Source organism: Oncorhynchus nerka, linkage group LG18 (assembly GCF_034236695.1).
Source record: "Oncorhynchus nerka isolate Pitt River linkage group LG18, Oner_Uvic_2.0, whole genome shotgun sequence".
Lineage (NCBI taxonomy): Eukaryota > Metazoa > Chordata > Actinopteri > Salmoniformes > Salmonidae > Oncorhynchus > Oncorhynchus nerka.
This window is the reverse complement of record NC_088413.1, coordinates 71243027-71259366: the sequence shown is the minus strand read 5'-3', so window position 1 is coordinate 71259366 and position 16340 is coordinate 71243027. Positions and strand designations below refer to the sequence as shown.

Here is a 16340-nt window from a genome sequence, read left to right as displayed (position 1 = left end):
CGACACAGATTTTCCATATCGGTGCCCATCACTAGGTACACATGTAATAATATTCAAGGTAATCCTCAAGTTTTAATCTGCACCGGTCAGGAAACGACAAACGTTCAAATTGGTGAGAGAAAGCTGCAACAGGATGGGTGTAAATAATTCAAAAGGGCCGTGGAGAACGTAACAAAATCGTTACAACCCTCCAGATTTAATTTCCATCACAATTAATGCATTAGACAATTAGCCAGTTTCCCATCCACTCATATAGGGAACTTCAGGGCTGTGAACTAAATTAATTGGGCTATTAGCAGAACTGTTGGTCCGGAGCGCTCCCTAACTGCCAGCTGGCCTATTCATCTGTTTACATGTGGATTCAGACAGACGGTAGGACTCTCCTCCATGTTTTACTACTGAAGCTGCTACAGAGAGCGAAACACTGTAATCCACCATAATGGTAATCATTTCATCGTCTGCCACCGGACTGCATCCTTATTAACGTAGCAGCTGTGCGTACACTCTCCCGTCGGCCCTGGTTGACAGTTTCGCACGGCTGCAATCTCCTCGAAATTACCCTTTGGCTGTCCCTGAAAACTATAGGAGAAATCACACCAAGGCAGGAAACTCAAGAGCGGGGTGAAAAGAAAAAGAAACATACCACACTTTTGAAGAGGTTACATTACTGAAAACACGGCCAGATGTTCAATTATTAACAAAGGGGCTGAATTAATGATGGCGTGATTGATGGAGGTGCACAGAGCAGGATCAAAAATCTCACCGAGAGCTCAACACCTTGCCTGTTTCTCCCAGGGCTTTTTCAGAGTAGCATAGTGAATGGATGGGGCCCCATGATGTTAGTAGCCCTTCAGGGCTGGTAGTGGTGAGAGGGGTTGGGGGGAAAGTCTTACCGCACGAGGTGTTGATGACGTCCCGCAGCTCGGCGTATTTCCACTTGCTCAGGTCGTACTTCTTCACGCCACCGGCTTTGAGTGCCTGCACCTGTGAACCCCTGCAGTCTCGGCAAGCAAGGGAGAGAAGAGAGGAAGTCAATTTAATTGTAATTGAACATCTGACAGACGTCTCGGAATCCCAGCTCGGATTGGCGCACCATAGTGCTGTGGTCATGTTCAGACACTAAACTACTGGTAACCATCAGAGAAGTTATCAAGTGCTAAGTTGGGGAAAAAAGGGGGAAATCTGTCTGAGGGTAACTTCGGTCTGCAGGTAGTATAACTTTTCATTACATTTCATTACATTTCATTATAGTTCAACGGTTTGATTTGTCTAATCTTAGCAATTTCTTCTTAGCTAGCTACATAGCCGTCTTTGTATCAAAGATAATTGCGTAATTATCGTATTTCGTCGTCCTAACGTATCTGCCCAGCAGCTAGCCAGCTAGCTAACGCCCACCGTCTACATAGCTAGCTACATAGCCGTCTCTGTATCAAAGATAATTGTGTAGATAATTGTGTAGTCTAGAGCGATTTTCTAGGTTACCTAGCCAGCTATTGTCGTTCTTTTAACGCAACGTAACGTAATCAACACTGCTAACTAGCTAGCCAGCTAGTCCCTGAATCAACAACGCAGCCAGCTATTTGTCGTCCTTAACGTAGGAGACACTGCTAGCTAGCCAACAGCTAGCCAACTTCTACCGATTAGAACTCAACAACCCGGTCGCATTCCGCCTCGCTCCACAGGTAGTATCACATTTTCATTTCATTTCATTACAGTACAACGGTTTGATTTGTTTGATCGTAGCTAGCTACATAGCCGTCTCTGTATCAAAGATAATTGTGTAGTCTAGAGCGATTTTCTAGGTTACCTAGCCAGCTATTGTCGTTCTTTTAACGCAACGTAACGTAATCAACACTGCTAGCTAGCCAGCTAGCCCCCGAATCAACAACGCAGCCACTGCCAGCTAGCCTACAAAGTCAACAACGCAGCCACTGCCAGCTAGCCTACTTCAGCAGTACTGTATCATTTTTAATCATTTTAGTCAATAAGATTCTTGCTACGTAAGCTCAACTTTCTGAACATTCGAGACGTGTAGTCCACTTGTCATTCCAATCTCCTTTGCATTAGCGTAGCCTCTTCTGTAGCCTGTCAACTATGTGTCTGTCTATCCCTGTTCTCTCCTCTCTGCACAGACCATACAAACGCTCCCACACCGCGTGGCCGCGGCCACCCTAATCTGGTGGTCCCAGCGCGCACGACCCACGTGGAGTTCCAGGTCTCCGGTAGCCTCTGGAACTGCCGATCTGCGGCCAACAAGGCAGAGTTCATCTCAGCCTATGCCTCCCTCCAGTCCCTCGACTTCTTGGCACTGACGGAAACATGGATCACCACAGATAACACTGCTACTCCTACTGCTCTCTCTTCGTCCGCCCACGTGTTCTCGCACACCCCGAGAGCTTCTGGTCAGCGGGGTGGTGGCACCGGGATCCTCATCTCTCCCAAGTGGTCATTCTCTCTTTCTCCCCTTACCCATCTGTCTATCGCCTCCTTTGAATTCCATGCTGTCACAGTTACCAGCCCTTTCAAGCTTAACATCCTTATCATTTATCGCCCTCCAGGTTCCCTCGGAGAGTTCATCAATGAGCTTGATGCCTTGATAAGCTCCTTTCCTGAGGACGGCTCACCTCTCACAGTTCTGGGCGACTTTAACCTCCCCACGTCTACCTTTGACTCATTCCTCTCTGCCTCCTTCTTTCCACTCCTCTCCTCTTTTGACCTCTCCCTCTCACCTTCCCCCTACTCACAAGGCAGGCAATACGCTCGACCTCATCTTTACTAGATGCTGTTCTTCCACTAACCTCATTGCAACTCCCCTCCAAGTCTCCGACCACTACCTTGTATCCTTTTCCCTCTCGCTCTCATCCAACACTTCCCACACTGCCCCTACTCGGATGGTATCGCGCCGTCCCAACCTTCGCTCTCTCTCCCCCGCTACTCTCTCCTCTTCCATCCTATCATCTCTTCCCTCTACTCAAACCTTCTCCAACCTATCTCCTGATTCTGCCTCCTCAACCCTCCTCTCCTCCCTTTCTGCATCCTTTGACTCTCTATGTCCCCTATCCTCCAGGCCGGCTCGGTCCTCCCCTCCCGCTCCGTGGCTCGACGACTCATTGCGAGCTCACAGAACAGGGCTCCGGGCAGCCGAGCGGAAATGGAGGAAAACTCGCCTCCCTGCGGACCTGGCATCCTTTCACTCCCTCCTCTCTACATTTTTCCTCTTCTGTCGCTGCTGCTAAAGCCACTTTCTACCACTCTAAATTCCAAGCATCTGCCTCTAACCCTAGGAAGCTCTTTGCCACCTTCTCCTCCCTCCTGAATCCCCCCCTCCTCCCTCTCTGCAGATGACTTCGTCAACCATTTTGAAAAGAAGGTCGACGACATCCGATCCTCGTTTGCTAAGTCAAACGACACCGCTGGTTCTGCTCACACTGCCCTACCCTGTGCTCTGACCTCTTTCCCCTCTCTCTCCAGATGAAATCTCGCGTCTTGTGACGGCCGGCCGCCCAACAACCTGCCCGCTTGACCCTATCCCCTCTCTTCTCCAGACCATTTCCGGAGACCTTCTCCCTTACCTCACCTCGCTCATCAACTCATCCCTGACCGCTGGCTACGTCCCTTCCGTCTTCAAGAGAGCGAGAGTTGCACCCCTTCTGAAAAAACCTACACTCGATCCCTCCGATGTCAACAACTACAGACCAGTATCCCTTCTTTCTTTTCTCTCCAAAACCCTTGAACGTGCCGTGCCGTCCTTGGCCAGCTCTCCCGCTATCTCTCTCAGAATGACCTTCTTGATCCAAATCAGTCAGGTTTCAAGACTAGTCATTCAACTGAGACTGCTCTTCTCTGTATCACGGAGGCGCTCCGCACTGCTAAAGCTAACTCTCTCTCCTCTGCTCTCATCCTTCTAGACCTATCGGCTGCCTTCGATACTGTGAACCATCAGATCCTCCTCTCCACCCTCTCCGAGTTGGGCATCTCCGGCGCGGCCCACGCTTGGATTGCGTCCTACCTGACAGGTCGCTCCTACCAGATGGCGTGGCGAGAATCCGTCTCCTCACCACGTGCTCTCACCACTGGTGTCCCCCAGGGCTCTGTTCTAGGCCCTCTCCTATTCTCGCTATACACCAAGTCACTTGGCTCTGTCATAACCTCACATGGTCTCTCCTATCATTGCTATGCAGACGACACACAATTCATCTTCTCCTTTCCCCCTTCTGATGACCAGGTGGCGAATCGCATCTCTGCATGTCTGGCAGACATATCAGTGTGGATGACGGATCACCACCTCAAGCTGAACCTCGGCAAGACGGAGCTGCTCTTCCTCCCGGGGAAGGACTGCCCGTTCCATGATCTCGCCATCACGGTTGACAACTCCACTGTGTCCTCCTCCCAGAGCGCTAAGAACCTTGGCGTGATCCTGGACAACACCCTGTCGTTCTCAACTAACATCAAGGCGGTGGCCCGTTCCTGTAGGTTCATGCTCTACGACCCTGCCTCACACAGGAAGCGGCGCAGGTCCTAATCCAGGCACTTGTCATCTCCCGTCTGGATTACTGCAACTCGCTGTTGGCTGGGCTCCCTGCCTGTGCCATTAAACCCCTACAACTCATCCAGAACGCCGCAGCCCGTCTGGTGTTCAACCTTCCCAAGTTCTCTCACGTCACCCCGCTCCTCCGCTCTCTCCACTGGCTTCCAGTTGAAGCTCGCATCCGCTACAAGACCATGGTGCTTGCCTATGGAGCTGTGAGGGGAACGGCACCTCAGTACCTCCAGGCTCTGATCAGGCCCTACACCCAAACAAGGGCACTGCGTTCATCCACCTCTGGCCTGCTCGCCTCCCTACCACTGAGGAAGTACAGTTCCCGCTCAGCCCAGTCAAAACTGTTCGCTGCTCTGGCCCCCCAATGGTGGAACAAACTCCCTCACGACGCCAGGAAAGCGGAGTCAATCACCACCTTCCGGAGACACCTGAAACCCCACCTCTTTAAGGAATACCTAGGATAGGATAAAGTAATCCTTCTCACCCCCCCCCCTTTAAAAGATTTAGATGCACTATTGTAAAGTGGCTGCTCCACTGGATGTCATAAGGTGAATGCACCAATTTGTAAGTCGCTCTGGATAAGAGCGTCTGCTAAATGACTTAAATGTAATGTAAATGTAAATGTAGCCAGACTGCATGTATATGCCCATTTCACCCTATAACCTACTCCCTAGTCCCCACACACTAGGGCTGTCCCCTACTAAAAAAAAAGAGAAAGTCTGGTCAAAATGTTAAAATGTGTATCTTTCCATATGTGTTTTACTAAAATCAACTATAAATGCACTGAGCTCATTGTTTGACGAAATAAGACAAATAACTCAAGAGGGAGCCAGAAATCAAGATAACCTGACCATCCTCCCGCTCCTACTGGCTTTCGCAGGTTCTACTGTTTCTCTCCTGAAGTTGCTGGTTATACGCTACACGAGGAATCGGCAACCTTTCATGTGGAATTCCAATTTATCTTCCCATTTCTACCGATCCGCATGCCAGTTAGGGTTTTCATATGCACATTTTTGTGGAACATTTTAATTTATAATAACGTCTGCGTATCTCAAAATCATTGTCATGTGGTTTATCAAAATTCTATCAAAATCTAAATGAAAATTATACAAACCTAAAAAGTAACTTCTATTGCCATTTCCAACTACGTAAAAATATCCTATAAAGTCAACAAATAAAAACATTGTAGTCTGCAGGGAAAAAATATCCTGATAAAAATAAATATTCTATAAATCACATTGGCTACATTGCAACAAACTTGAAACATTGTATCCATTAACTTGGCTCCCCCCAGAAGCCGGAGCTAGTAAACTTGCAACATTATAAAATATTCTGGGCCAGTGAGCTCGGGACAAAGACAGCTGTAGGCTATTTGCGCAAGGGAAAAAAGCAATTAGGTAGGCCTATTTTATGAAATTTCCACTGGATCAGAGAGCTGGAAAGATTTATATGCCTACATTTGCAAGCAGGCCAGGTACCCTGTAGGCCTAATTATATGCGTAGTCAGGTGCGTGTCCTTACTCAAAATTGACAGGAGTGCTCAAAACAAAAGACAGTGACTAAATTGACAAAATATGTAAGTGGAATTAAATAAACCAAAATGTTTCTCAAAAGTGTAGCATAGGTTGTGCACTCTACAAACAATGTGTCCACATCGGCAGTGAGAACAGTAAAAGACTGGAATAATAATAAATTGAATGCCTTAACAGAAATAACCGTAAACAAACAAACATTGTAGAACAGAAATTATAGGAATTAATGTTAAATGTACTACTGGTGATATACATAATGGAGAATTGATAAACACTAACTATTCACACAATAAAGAAAAAAAAAAATTAATGTGCACAAATTTGCGTGAGCGCGCGCATTCTGGAGAGATGAAAATTGTACATCTCAGCCACACTCCGCTTCTTTGACTGTGCCATTCCCGTGGCCTCCACAACGGATTAGTGTCGGGCCTCCACAACGGATTAGTGTCGGGCCTCCACAACGGATTAGTGTCGGGCCTCCACAACGGATTAGGGTCGGGCCTCCACCACGGATTAGTGTCGGCCTCCACAACGGATTAGTGTCGGTCGGATTAGTGCGGCCTCCATTAACGGATTAGTGTCGGCCTCCACAACGGATTAGTGTCGGCCTCCACAACGGATTAGTGTCGGCCTCCACAACGGATTAGTGTCGGGCCTCCACAACGGATTAGTGTCGGGCCTCCACAACGGATTAGTGTCGGGCCTCCACAACGGATTAGTGTCGGGCCTCCACAACGGATTAGTGTCGGGCCTCCACAACGGATTAGTGTCGGGCCTCCACAACGGATTAGTGTCGGGCCTCCACAACGGATTAGTGTCGGGCCTCCACAACGGATTAGTGTCGGGCCTCCACAACGGATTAGTGTCGGCCTCCACAACGGATTAGTGTCGGCCTCCACAACGGATTAGTGTCGGCCTCCACAACGGATTAGTGTCGGCCTCCACAACGGATTAGTGTCGGCCTCCACAACGGATTAGTGTCGGCCTCCACAACGGATTAGTCTCGGCCTCCACAACGGATTAGTGTCGGCCTCCACAACGGATTAGTGTCAGCCTCCACAACGGATTAGTCTCTGCCTCCACAACGGATTAGTGTCGGCCTCCACAACGGATTAGTGTCGGCCTCCACAACGGATTAGTTCACAGAGATGGGCGCGAATAAGACAGGTGTCTCGTGTGCCCCAAAAAATGATATATTTGTTTTATACATAGTACCAGTCAAAAGTTTGGAGACACCTACTCATTCAAGGGTTTTTCTACATTTTTTTTACTATTGTCTACATTGTGGAGTAATAGTGAAGACATCAAAACTATGAATAAACACAATTGGGATCAAAAAGTAACCAAACAGGTGTTAAATCAAAATATATTTTATATTTGAGATTCTTCAAATAGGCACTCTTTGTCTTGACAGCTTTGCACACTCTTGCCATTCTCTCAACCAGCTTCACCAGGAATGTTTTTCCAAAAGTCTAGAAAGAGTTCCCACATATGCTAAGCACCTGTTGGCTGCTTTTCCTTCACTCCGCGGTCCGGCCCATCCCAAACCACCTCAATTTGGTTGAGTTCGGGGATTGTGGAGGCCAGGTCATCTGATGCAGCACTCCATCACTCTAATTTATTGGTAAAATAACCCTTACACAGCCTGGAGGTGTGTTGGGTCATTATCCTGTTGAAAAAACAATATTAGTCCCAATAAGCCCAAACCAGATGGGATGGCATATCACTGCAGAATGCTGTGGTAGCCATGCTGGATAAGTGTGCCTTGAATTCTAAATAAATCACTGACGGTGTCACCATCAAAGCACCCCCACACCATAACACCTCCTCCATGCTTTACGTGGGAAATACACATGTGGAGATCATCCGTTCACCCACACCGCCTCTCACTAAGACACAGCGGTTGGAACCAAAAACCTCCAATTTGGACTCCAGACCAAAGGACAAATTTCCACCAGTCTAATGTCCATTGCTTGTGTTTCTTGGCACAAGCAAGTCACTTCTTCTTATTGGTGTTCTTTAGAAGAGGTATCTTTGCAGAAATTCGTCCATGAAGGCCTGATTCACACAGTCTCCTCTGAACAGCTGATGTTGAGATGTGTCTGTTACTTGAACTCTGTAAAGCTTTTATTTGGGCTGCAATTTGAGGCTGGTATCTAATGAACTCATCCTCTGCAGCAGAGGTAACTCTGCGTTTCCATTCCTGTGGCGGTCCTCATGAGAGCCAGCTTCATCATAGTGCTTGATGCTTTTTGCGACTGTACTTGAATAAACTATCAAAGTTCTTTACATTTTCTGGATTGACTGACCTTCATGTCTTAAAGTAATGATGGACCGTCATTTCTCTTTGCCTATTTGAGCTGCTCTTGTCATAATATGGACTTGGTCTTTTACCAAATAGGGCTATGATCTGTATGCCACCCCTACCTTGTCACAACACAACTGATTGGCTCAAACGGATTAAGGAAAGACATTCCAAAAATACATTTTTAAGGCGGCACACCTGTTAATTGAAATGAATTCCAGGTGACTACCTCATGAAGCTGGTTGAGAGAATTCCAAGAATGTGCTGTCATCAAGGCAAAGGGTGGCTATTTGAAGAATCTCAAATATAAAATATATTTTGATTTGTTTAACACTTTTCCATATGTGTTACTTCATAGTTTTGATGTCTTCACTATTAATTGACAATGTAGAAAATGGTAAAATAAAGAAAAACCTTTGAATTAGTCGACCAACAGTCTATCGACCAAACAATTGACCAGTCGACAAATTGGGGTCAGCCCTACCACCCACCCACCCACCCTGAATCAGTATGTTCCTGGGCTTATTTAAACCGTCTGCAGCCTTTCCCTACCCTCCTGCAGCGCTCTGCTGAGACCTCTAATTCAATAACCCGGCAGGCAGGACTTGGCTCCTATATACGGGTGGCCCTCCAGGTCTGTAAGGGTCTGTAAGGGCTTCTATGGGCCAAGGCTTTGGGCTGCTGTAGAGGGATCATTGGGTGTTCTGGTGCTAATCCAATAGCTGACAATAAGCTAACCTCGTGGGAGGAGGGCCAGCCTGGGCAGATAATAGAGCGACAGAAAGATGACAGGGAGAGACAGTGGAGTGTGTGGCGGTGGCAGCTCGTGGGGCTGAGTGCTGGATAATTGACATGTCACCCCCTCAAAGGGCTCCTGGGATTGATGGTGAGATAGACTCTGAGGGGTGTTGGCCAACGTTGGAGGGATTAAGAGCTACTGTAACAAGGGCTTACAAAAGAATGCCTACTGAAGATGAGACGAGCAACTGATGGATGTCATGCCTTTAAGGAAGTTAGTTGAGTTCAAAATGCTATAGCTGTTGTCAAACCACTGCGGACACAAAATCTGATTTTATCCTAAAATAAACACACACAATCTGATTTCAAGATTCAATATATTTAACAAGATAACACCCTTGGCAAAAATGTCTTCATTTCCTATTGCTCACTAGGTTTTTAAACTATTTTATAACGAACAAAACAATGATTTTCGGAAATTATTTGTTTGATTAATTTGGGTGATTCTGGTGATCGTGTGTGTATCTGGCAACAAACCATTCCTATTACCACCAAGCCAGAAGTTGACATTTTCAGGGCCATTTCCTATAAACACAATAATACCAGTGTACAAAAAAGACTGAACATGGTCTCTGAATCATACATATTCATACACAGGTAACTGCCAAAATAAAGGAAACACTTGAGTAAATGAGGGATACAAAGTACATGGGTTGTTATCAATAAAATGTCACAATACGGTGCAGAGCATTCACCTCTTTTAAAGAGCAGAGTCAGATATATATTTTTTATTATTCCATGCAAAATGGTGACGTTTTATTGATAACGACCTATTGCAAGCAGGTGCTTCAACAGACGTGTGATTCCTGAGTTAATTAAGCAATTAACATCCCATCATGCTTAGGGTCATGTATAAAAATGCCCAGTTGCCCATTGTTTTGGCTACCATGGCTAGAAGAAGAGATCTCAGTGACTTTGAAAGAGGGGTCTTAAAGGAGCCTAGGGAGTTTAAAGTGTGTGTGTCTCAGTCACCAGATTTGACACTTATGGAAGATTCTGGACTGGCGCCTAAAACAGCGTTTTCCACCACCATCAACAAAGCACACAATACATCTTGGTGTCGCATCCCTCCAAAGGAGTTCTAGACACTTGTATAACAAGGCACATTGAAGCTGTTCGCCCTATTAAAATACACTATGTTGGTGTTTCACTTATTTTGGCAGTTACCTGTATCCGTAGTATAATAGTATTCCCCATTAGTCACGGAGACCAGGGAGGCTTCCACTAAGAGCTGTCTGTGCAGCCATCTGATACGTGATGTCAGCGCGTGTTGTGACAGTCTCACACTGTTGTGACACTTGTGGCGTGTTGACACCTGTGAGCAGTGGAATATGCTTAACTGTATCCCTCAGTGACCAGGTGTGAAGATGTCACTTGATGGGTGAACAGGTACCTGTAGGCCAGGTGTTCAGGAAACACAAATACAATACTCCTCTGTTCCAACTGTAACTAACCATGACTAAACCTACCATCTCTATGACGGTAGGTGCTACTGATATCATTACAAGAGTGTTAAGACTGAGTACTAACTAACTAGTTATTAAGTCCTGTCACCAACGGTGGTTCTACAGTACATCTCAACTGTGTAGTTGATTAGTTTACAGAGGGGAATGAGCATTGTGTGTTTGTTCAAGTAATTGTGCAAAGCTAGCTATCAAAGATACAATAGGAATGGAAAATAAAATGGTTTTCCAAGTCAATAAGAACAAATACAATGTATGACAAAAGCCATAGAATATACATTGTGAATGCCTGAAGATGTTGATGTCCATCAGCACTGCAAACAGAGGATACTGTATGATTAGACTGGGGCAACAGAATAACCATCAGACCTATTATACATTCCTGTTTAGATTTGGCACGCAGTGGTCATGGTCATATGTTTCGACAGGCTAATTATCAGACGTGCTTATCCCCTGGCCCTGTTGATTCATGCCCTGGGCGGGGAACACAATGGCGGATTGAATCATGACTGGAACGCAGTGTTATTTGGTTCTATCCAATGTGAAGAATTAGATAATTAGCTTATTGTTTATGATGGCTTTGCATGGGCTGGTATAATCCTGGATCTAGGTTGATGAAAGATTAGATGAGGTTGAGATGAAGGATTAATGGGTTGTGTTAGGTTACTGGAAGAAGGAGGATAAGCTATTGGCTAATGTCTTACATGGCTCTCACTGTGTTTGGATAGAGACCTGAGAAAGACCCATTGCTGGGAGAGGGGAGAACAAGAGGAGGAGAAAAGAGGTTACACATGCATGCAGTGGACAGGTGTAGTCTCCTTATGGACCTAAGAAATACAACAGCTATTTTTATTTGACGTGTTGAATCCTTTCAGCTCCTATTAACATTTCTGGGTTAAACAACAACCTTGGTTGGGTCCTGTAAAAACCTAAATCTAAGGCTTGAGTATTGACACGTGACAAAATAATCATAATAACATATAGATGGACAGATAAGTGTGTATATGTGTATGTGTACCTGCGCAGACTGGGGTCCATCTGGGCCTCGTCGTTGATGAGTTCGGCTTCACTCTGGGCGATCCTCATGGCCAGTTCTCTGTCTCTCCTCTCCTGCTCCAACAAGGCCGATCGCTGGACGTCCTCCTCCCGCTCCAGCGCTATCTGGATGTCCATCTCTGCCTGAACACAAACACACGTTCATCATCGTCACTGCATCATAATTCTCAACATCCCCATCGCATCATCATGAGTCGTTCATCTACAGGGCATACAATTCCTATATGAAAACCGCTATTGATGCGAAGCATCACTAGAGCAAAGAATAGACTATCATTATCACAAACCCTCGACTTTCAAAAAGTTGAAATCTAAAAAGTTAGGAAGAGTATTTATTAAATGCCATAGATTCACATTTTCATAGTGATTTACCCGAACACGCCACTTTTAATCTTCAAACACAGCCAATAAACAACTCGGATGTTGTTCTTCTCACACATTTCAGGGGAGAAATCCAGAGACCTCTGTAGCCAAACATTAGAGCAGGGCCAGGGGCTGAGAGGCTGTGCCGGGCCACATCTACCCCATCAGTCTCTGTCCTGGGGAGCGATGGAGCCTCGATTAGCCCTGAGTGACAGGAGGAGAACTTAGGCAATAACATGGCCTGCTGTGTGGTAAGGCCTGATTAGATATATTTTCCTGGTTGTAGCAGCTGCTATGAGTCTCTCCCTGTGATTTCGCATCTAGACGACGCAGAAATGCACCCAGAAGGGCACCGAGCAGACAGAGGGGCACCTAGCAGACAGAAGGGCACCTAGCAGACAGAAGGGCACCCAGCAGACAGAAGGGTACCCAGCAGACAGAAGGGCACCCAGCAGACAGAAGGGCACCCAGCAGACAGAAGGGTACCCAGCAGACAGAGGGGCACCCAGCAGACAGAAGGGCACCCAGCAGACAGAAGGGCACCCAGCAGACAGAAGGGCACCCAGCAGACAGAGGGGTACCTAGCAGACAGAAGGGCACCCAGCAGACAGAAGGGCACCCAGCAGACAGAAGGGTACCCAGCAGACAGAAGGGCACCCAGCAGACAGAAGGGCACCCAGCAGACAGAAGGGCACCCAGCAGACAGAAGGGCACCCAGCAGACAACCGCAAAAACAACTTAAATCAGAGACTAAAGGTCAGTGGGAACTCTTAAGACATTATGAAGAAGTTGGAGGGCTGTTTATCGGAGGGCTGTTTATCGGAGGGCTGTTTATCGGAGGGCTGTTTATCGGAGGGCTGTTTATCGGAGGGCTGTTTATCGGAGGGCTGTTTATCGGAGGGCTGTTTATCAGAGGGCTGTTTATCAGAGGGCTGTTTATCAGAAGGGTTGTTTATCAGAGGGCTGTTTATCAGAGGGCTGTTTATCAGAGGGCTGTTTATCAGAGGGCTGTTTATCAGAGGGCTGTTTAGGTAGGCAGCAAAGAAAGCTGGAGAGGGAGAAACAGACTTTTGCTGTTCTAGAGAAGTTGCAGAGGAAACCTTTGAGGTAGGTTGAGCTGGGAGCTTTTATCAGGCCTGGGCCTTTACCCCTGGTAGATTAGAGACTGTGTAGTGGTGGTGACCTCCAGGAGAGAATCACCAAGGCGATAATAGGAGGGTAGAGGAAGACGCAAAGGGGGGTAAAAAGGGAAAGAATAGGAGGGCAGGGAAAAAGGGGGGGCTGGTGGGTTGAGGGGCTCCAGCGGTCTAAGGCACTGCATCTCAATGCTAGAGGCGTCACTAGACACCCTGGTTCGAATCCAGGCTGTATCCCAACTGGCCGTGATTGGGAGTCCCATAGGGTGGCGCACAATTGGCCAAGCATCGTCCGGGTTTGGCTGTCATTGTAAAAAATAATTCATTAAAAATCCTACAATGTGATTTTCAGGATTTTTTCTCTCTAATTTTCTCTGTCATAGTTGAAGTGTACCTATGATGAAAATTTCAGGCCTCTCTCATCTTTTTAAGTGGGAGAACTTGCACAATTGGTGGCTGACTAAATACTTTTTTTTGCCCCACTGTAGTTGGTATGCCTGCTGGCAAGGTTGGTAGACTTTAGAAAAGCAGTTAATAACACTCACATTCCTTTCAATCTTTTACCCAGATTTTACAGAGATGCATAGAAGCACATTTAGATTATTTTAAAAAAGGAAAATACAGCATAATGATTATGGCTCTGGAAAAGTTGTTTCAGGTTTTTGAAAAACCCATTCTCTAACTTCGGCCCACTGCCCAGCCATCCTCCGGTACTTTGTGTCCACCAAAAATACATTTTTCCCCAGATGTCAAAAGTGGTCTCCTGATGTGGTTTAAGCATTGTTGTTAACTTAGAAAATCAAATTGAGTGGTTTTCCTATTAAAAAAAAGTGTGATTGAGAGGGAAACACAATGTTTTAACACGGGATTGGTGTCCCCCCCCCCACGGGACGGTTGAGCTAACGTAGGCTAATGTGATTAGCATGAGGTTGTAAGCAACAAAAACAATTCCCAGGACATAAGCTTTCTGCCCATATCAGATGTCTAAATTCTTGTTAATCTACCTGCACTGTCCAATTTACAGTAACTATTACAATGAAAGAATACCATGCTATTGTTTGATACAACATTTTGTACAGAAATGCAATGGTTCATTGAATCTGTCTAAAACTTGGTACATACTCTGCTGCCATCTAGTGGCCAAAATCTAAATTGTGCCTGGGCTGGAATAATACATGATGGCATTTCTCTTGTGTTTCAAAGATAGTTCAAAAAAATAAATACATGTTTTTTTCTTTGTATCATCTTTTACCAGATCTAATGTGTTAAATTCTCCTACATCAATTTCACATTCCCACAAACTTCAAAGTGTTTCCTTTCAAATGGTGTCAAGAATATGCATATCCTTGCTTCAGGTCCTGAGCTACAGGCAGTTAGATTTGGGTATGTCATTTTTGGCAAAAATTGGAAAAAAGGGGGGTACGATCCTTAAAAGGTTATTAATAAAATACATAATTTAGAGAACAAACATCGGTGGCAATACATATCTTACAGTAAAACTGTAAAGACTCAATGGTCGGAACTAGAAGCACAAGCATTTCGCTACACTCGCATTAACATCTGCTAACCATGTGTATGTGACAAATACATTTGATTTGATTTGACCAGGACAATTTTTCTAACTAAGAGAACATTAAACCTTTTTAACATTTAACCGTAATATCTAACAAGTAATATAACCTAACAATAGGCCTAGACAAGATCCAAAACATCTAAAAATACACTGAATTCAAACATATTCAGTAATATAAATATTAAAGTAATGTCTTTCTACACAATACCAGAACTATTGTTTCCAATCTATGGGGTAAACTTGATAAAGTATTCAATCATTTCACTGTGTATTTCAGATGGAGTCAAGCCATTAGAATGTACCAGAGGCCAACAAAATACACCCCATTCTGCAAAAATGTCGAACCACCGGCACAGGGGTGGCCGGCTACTGTATGTACTTGTGGAAAAATGTGATAAATGAGGAAGGAAGAGGATTGATGGAGATGGAGAGTTGAGAACAGAAGAAGAATGAAAGGAAAAGGGAAGAAAGGAGGGGGGGCAGAGAGGGCAGAGGATGGCAATACAAGAGAAGAAAAGGGAAACAGCATATGGCAATACAAGACAGAAGAAAAGGGGAATACAGGGCAGGAGAGGACAGGAGGGGGAATACAGGGTAGGAGAGGACAGGAGGGGGAATACAGGGCAGGAGAGGACAGGAGGGGGAATACAGGGCAGGAGAGGACAGGAGGGGGAATACAGGGCAGGGAGAGGACAGGAGGGGGAATACAGGGCAGGGGGGGGAATACAGGGAGAGGACAGGAGGGGGAATACAGGGCAGGAGAGGACAGGAGGGGGAATACAGGGCAGAAGGAAAGCAGAGGACTCAGTCTAGAGGGAGCAGGGTAGGAGAGGACAGGAGGGGGAATACAGGGTAGGAGGAAAGCAGAGGACTCAGTCTAGACCCTGGCGGTCTCCCTGTGAGACGGGGAGCAAATGACTTTCACTCAGCAGGGTAGGTCTGGGCTACTTAATGGAGAAAGTCATGAACTAATCACTGATCATAATCTTGATGTGATTCCATCATCAGCTGATGAATTTACTGTTTTAAATGAACACTAGTGATGACAAATTTCAATTTTACAAAAAAAAAAGACGTTTTCGTCTTTTGAGCTTCTAGTCATGAAATCTATGCAGCCTACTCAATCACTTTTTATAGCTACTGTTTACAGGCCTCCTGGGCCATATACAGCGTTTCTCACTGAGTTCCCTGAATTCCTATCGGACCTTGTAGTCATTGCAGATAATATTCTAATCTTTGGTGACTTTAATATTCACATGGAAAAGTCCACAGACCCACTCCAAAAGGCTTTCGGAGCCATCATCGACTCAGTGGGTTTTGTCCAACATGTCTCTGGACCCACTCACTGTCACAGTCATACGCTGGACCTAGTTTTGTCCCATGGAATAAATGTTGTGGATCTTAATGTTTTTCCTCATAATCCTGGACTATTGGACCACCATTTTATTACGTTTGCAATTGCAACAAATAATCTGCTCAGACCCCAACCAAGGAACATCAAAAGTCGTGCTATAAATCCTTCCAGATTCCCTCTGTCTACCCAAGGACGCCAGAGGACAAAAATCAGTTAACCA

The 16340-nt window shown here is 45.7% G+C and overlaps 1 protein-coding gene across 5 annotated transcripts in view; it reads right to left on the bottom strand.

The window, feature by feature from the left end:
* LOC115146398 (unconventional myosin-VI-like) overlaps nt 1-16340 on the bottom strand; it is a 120431-nt gene that overhangs the window by 10561 nt on the left and 93530 nt on the right. For 3 of the 5 annotated variants that reach the window (XM_029688442.2, XM_029688441.2, XM_029688443.2), the window contains 2 exons: nt 11657-11817; nt 894-994 (listed from right to left, as the gene is read on the bottom strand). In XM_029688442.2, coding sequence (XP_029544302.2) covers nt 894-994; nt 11657-11817 — 262 coding nt within the window. Of the gene's footprint in view, nt 1-893; nt 995-10397; nt 11388-11656; nt 11818-16340 lie in introns of those variants that run through there. The other 2 variants (XM_029688445.2, XM_029688444.2) reach the window with 2 other exon arrangements.